At 37.8% G+C, this 5,509-nt stretch overlaps 1 protein-coding gene across 1 annotated transcript; it reads right to left on the bottom strand.

Annotated features, from left to right (window-relative positions):
- Positions 1–216: 216 nt before the first annotated feature.
- LOC123763918 (zinc finger protein 84) lies at positions 217–4,270 on the bottom strand. The gene has a single exon (XM_069320887.1). The coding sequence runs from the start codon at positions 1,711–1,713 to the stop codon at positions 574–576; it is 1,140 nt and encodes a 379-aa protein (XP_069176988.1). The 5' UTR covers positions 1,714–4,270; the 3' UTR covers positions 217–573.
- Between the last annotated feature and the right edge of the window lie 1,239 nt (positions 4,271–5,509).

Here is a 5,509-nt window from a genome sequence, read left to right as displayed (position 1 = left end):
CCCGTGTATCCGCAGGCCGTTTAAATCTTGCGTAGTACAGTACTCCAAAGCATCACATGATGCGATGCGCAATTTACTGCAAGTCGGTCAAAGCATCATATGATGCGATGCGCAATTGAAGGGTTAATGAATTTATATTCCTATCATATCTGGCACTCTCAGGGTATTGAGGTTAAAAGTCTGCACTACACAACTCAACTGGTAAAGTACAGTAAAACACATTAACAATTTATTGCTAGATTTAGAAACTAGATTTTAGATTTAGAGAGATTACATAAGTTAGGTAAGCTTTAAAAAAAAATATTGGGGGGGGGGGGAAAGGGGGTATTTTGTGGCCGGATGGATGGAACGCCATCCGCACTAGAACGAATCGGCTTCGCCCCATACAGTTCGTTCAAGTGAGGACACACTGTACAATATTTAATTAGTAAATATGTAATAACTATTAAATTAGTAATAATTAAATATTACAATTAAATTTAGTTTGTCATTTAGGCACACTGAACTTTGATATAGTTTCTTTTCTTTATAATTATTCCTATTATTACTAAACTGTTTTATTTGTAAAGTCTTTTATACACTTTGATACTGATATGATTTCTCTCCTGTGTGAATAAGCATGTGTGTTATAAGATGTGTTTTTTGTGAAAATCTTTTAAGACATTTTGAACATTGAAATGGTTTCTCCCGTGTGTGAATTTTCATGTGACGTACTTGATTTGATTTACACTGGAACTTTTTAAAACACACTGAACATGGATATGGTTTCTCTTTTGTATGAATACGCATATGTAGTGTTAGATTTGCCTTTCGTGTAAACCTTTTAAGACATTCTAAACACTGATATTGATCCTCTTCTCTGTGTGTTTTCATGTGACGTGCTCGATGTGCTTTATCTTTAAAGTCTTTAAAACACATCAAACACTGATATGGTTTCTCTCCTGTGTGAATATTCATGTGTGTTGCTAGAACTGTCTTTTGTGAAAATCTTTTTAGACATTCTAAACACTGATATGGTCTTTCTCCTGTATGGGTTCTTGTATGGCGGGCTAGATCAGTTTTAGATGAAAAGTCTTTTAGACACTTTGAACACTGATGTGGTTTCTCTCCAGTATGTGTACGCACGTGGGTAATTAGGTTTGATTTTTGTGAAAATCTTTTTGAACATTCTAAACACTGATATGGTTTCTCCCCTGTATGAGTTCTCATGTGACGTACTAGATCAGGTCTGCATTTAAAGTCTTTTAAACACACTGAACACTGATACGGTTTCTCTCCTGTGTGAATACGCATGTGTGTTACTAGAACTGTCCTTTGTGTAAATCTTTTTAAACATTCCAAACACTGATATGGTTTTTCTCCTGAATGAGTTCTTAAGTGACGTACTAAATCATTTCCATGTTTAAATTCTTTTAAACAGTCTGAACATTGATATGGTTTTTCTGCTGTGTGATTTCTCATGTGATAAACTAGAGTACCTTTATGTGAAAAGTTTTTCTCACACATTGTACATTGATATGGTTTCTCTCCTGTGTGAGTACGCATGTGTGCTGCTAATTGTGATTTTATTAAAAAATCTTTTAGACATTCTGTGCAATGATAAGGTTTTTCTCCTGAGTGAGTATGCATATGTCTCATTAAATATGATTTTAGTAAAAAGGCTTTTGGACACACTGAACAATGAAATGGTTTTATAGCTGTGTAAGTTGTCATCTTTTGATGTAATATAATTAATTGGCTAAATGTGATAATTTTGTGAGATACCCAGAAAATGAAGTGTATTATTTCTTGTGACCAAAAATGTTATCTTACGTTATCTCACCTTACAAAAAGGATAATTTAGTAGTCAATATGAAATCAATACAAGATTATATTCATCTTAAGCTTGTTAATTAACTCATAAAAACTCTCAACTATCTACTAGCAATTTAAATAACCTTGCAAATACTTGTTCTGCTTATTATAAAAAAAAAATTATAAATTTACATTGACTCCATGTTAGATTGCCAATTAGATTGCACACCTTTTACTAAGCGCTCAAATTATCTTAATTTTGATTAAAGGAAGGAAGATGAGGAGTGAATGAAGAAGGTATATTACACTGTCCTCATCTTCAGCATATGGGGAACTGTCAGCAATGTCACTTCATATCTCTGAACATTTATCTTGACATAATTAAGAAAAGCATTTCAATTCCATAATGTCAGGATGATCATTACAGCTGTGTGTAAACCGGGATGATGTAGGAAGTAATCTGAAAAATTTGCAGCATGTTAATCAAAATTTGCAAACAAAACACTCCACATGTCAAGAGTAAAGTATCTGTCATATAAAAGATGGATCAAGCATAGGATGGATCGCTGCTGATATACATCAGATGCACAACAGATTACATCACACTTTACTGACAATATATTCAAACTTCAATGAACTGAAATGATAATCCAAAATGATAATGAGTCATGTCACCATTAGGATAAGTGATGTGGCAACCCCACTAGCTATGGCAGTGTGGTGCCATTAGTCTTGCTCACCTGCAATAAAGGGCTGGAAAGATTAAGATGAGGGCTCACCTATTCAGGGCCTTAAGAACAAAGGCTGGCAGTGTGGAATGTGAAGGGAGAAAATAATGATCAGATGGAACTGATAAAAGTTTATAAGGAGAGAATGTCTGATATGGTGGGTTTGATATGATTTGGCAAGACCAAATATCTCACAAATATAGTGGATACATGTATTGTTGATCATCCACTATGTCGAAATGGGACGAAACCGAGAACGATTATCTGGGAGCATATTTGGTACTCCATGCATGTCAACTGCCTGGAGAGACAAACCCAGATAATCCATTTGATAGGCTACTTGCAGAGTTTACCCCACATTCGATGGAACTGAACTAATCGCTCTGGTTCATACAACAAAATTCCAGAATGCAGTTGGAGTGAAAATGGATTATATAGCCCCAAGGAAGAGAAGCTCAGCAGAGCATGCCAAACTGTAACGTGTTGAGCACTGGTCACAAACTCCCAGCTAAGATCTATTTCACCACTGTTGGGATCATTGGATGCAGATCCTGAAGGCCCCGAGAAGACTGCTTTGTCTTGGGTATCAGCTTCAAGTAGTATGGGGGGTTCATGTTACTCTGCCCTGCTCACGCTCCAGTTGTTCGTGGAGCGTTGGCAGGGGAGTCATTTCAGCTCTCCACTGGGGTTTTGCCATCAGCAATCATCTTGCCAGTCAGATTCATTGGTTTCTTCCTCTGCAGTGGGTGCACATCACAATTCGTGAGCTGCCTGTTATTTTGGTCACCCTGCAAGGCATTTGTCTTCCCAGGGGCTATGTGATCCTGCTGCACTCTTGACTGCTTCCTGGTGGTGGTGGTTTGTCTGAACTCAGATAGTTGCAGTCAGTTTCTTCCCATGTCACAGGATTTTTCGGTTTTGGATTTTTGGGGTTTAGTTCTCCATGTCTTTCATGTCCAGGAGTATTATTGAATATACACATGGAAGATGTCTCTCGGTAAAATCAATTTTGACAAAGTGGATGGTCACAGACCTGTTTTTCCATTAGCTGTGCAAAACATTTGATCACATGCAGTTAGACCTGGCAGCTTTTGAGAGACATTGGCAGTTTCCTGTGTATATTGTCAATTTCTGCATTGCAAGGTCTTTGCAGTGGGCGCTCTTCATTTGGACAAGGGTAATTGGATTTTATCTCTTTTCTCTGGTTATCTTCACCCCATTCTAGTCAAGGTGATAGTCGTGATATTTGAGGCTTGTGATGATTGGCTCATCTGTGGTTTCCAAGCCTTGTGGCTTGTTGTTTAACCACTGTCCCAATAAATGCGGAGCATTTATTGGGACATTCCCGTAGTGTGGGAATTTCCTTTTCTTAATTTAATTTAAATAATCAAAGATTAGTAAATTGGACTGTATTTTCAAGTAATTTTAAATGGACTGTAGATTTAAGATAAGATCCTGCCAGGTGTTACCCAATCCACAAATTTGAGAGGGTTTTACTTTCATAATCTATACCACCAGAGGTGGGTAACAAGACTGCAAATGTTAGTTATCTATATATTAGTGAGTGAACAATTAAAGGCTTAGCTCAAAAGTCGTAACGGCCTGACAAGAAGCCCTGAACTCCATCAATACGCGTATAAGGACCCTGGCTGGTGGACACTGTAACGATGACCTAAGAAAACCTCATGGTACTACGGTTCATCCAATGTCTTCCTCTGGTATGGTACCTGTCAAAGAAGGGATAAGTAGTGCACTGTGAATTACACACTTAGTATATTCAAAGTAAAGGCGTAAGCATTAATAATTCAGCTTACCCATTTTGGTTAGTGCGCCTGCATCATAACGGGGCAATGTAAAACAAGATTACGTAAATGACCATCACACAGCTATACAACAATTGCTCGGATACAATACTTTCCTTAACCCTCAAACCGCTAGGGGCCCAAATGGAATTCACACCCACAGGCGCAACAAAAAAAAAAATTCAAAAAAATTCTTTTGTCTTATAGAAGTGTTCATTTTTGTTCCCTGATCACGCAAAAAATAACAAAAAAATCGTAGGTGGCATATTTTAGCCGCAATAGGGTAGGGAAGTGTGGCCAAAAAGGGGCGTTGGCAGAGCCTTCGCCAGATGAGGTCTACTCCGCCCGAGCTGTCAGACGGCAGTTGCCACAAATATATTATTACCTAATTATGGCAATGTCTCTGATTGATTTTTTTCTTAGTTTTTTTGCAGTAATATTATTCCATACAGTGAATTGTGGTATATTTATATTATAAAATGTGTGAACCATCGCTGTACTCAAAATTATGGTGTGCATATTAGTGATTCACTTATTATGTTCATAAAAGAATAAACAAATAGTTTTGCTGTTGTTACACTATATACACAGGTTATATATAAGTATTTGCATGTTTTGTACACCATAACGAACTACTAAGTTGGTCTTGTGAGTCAAAAAGCAACGAGGAGTGACCGCCAAACACCAGCGAGCCACTCCCTCCCTCAACACCACTTCACTCACCCTCATTCACCCCCCACAATACTCTTTCTGTATTTATTCACTATACACAGACGTTATATATACGTATTTACATGTTTTGTTCACCATAACTGTACATCTAAGCTTGTATGGTGAGTAAAGGCCACAAAGACGAAGCTACTCACACCGTCAGCTGATCGGCGGCCGCCCTCAAGGCCAGACGCACTAATATTTGTCCTGCAACAATATTGTTTGTGGTGTTATTACGCTATATACACATATTATATATAAGTATCTACCTGTTTTATTCACTATACCTGTACAAATAAGCTGGTATGGTGCCCAAAGACCATAGTGGTCATCAGTAAACACGATGCCAAGACGTGCAGACGACGCTCTTCCCTCACCAAAATGGCGGCTCCCAACCTACTCCTCTCGCTGTTATCTAACACTATACACACGTTATATATAAGTATCTACATTTGTGTTCACCATATCGAACCA

Source organism: Procambarus clarkii, unplaced genomic scaffold (assembly GCF_040958095.1).
Source record: "Procambarus clarkii isolate CNS0578487 unplaced genomic scaffold, FALCON_Pclarkii_2.0 HiC_scaffold_599, whole genome shotgun sequence".
NCBI classification, from domain to species: Eukaryota; Metazoa; Arthropoda; class Malacostraca; order Decapoda; family Cambaridae; genus Procambarus; species Procambarus clarkii.
Note: the sequence above shows the minus strand (reverse complement) of the source record. Positions and strands in the feature narration are given on the sequence as shown.

Bases quoted from the DNA above. Each gene is read 5' to 3' on its own strand.
- LOC123763918 (XM_069320887.1), bottom strand. From the start codon at position 1,713: ATGACAACTTACACAGCTATAAAACCATTTCATTGTTCAGTGTGTCCA.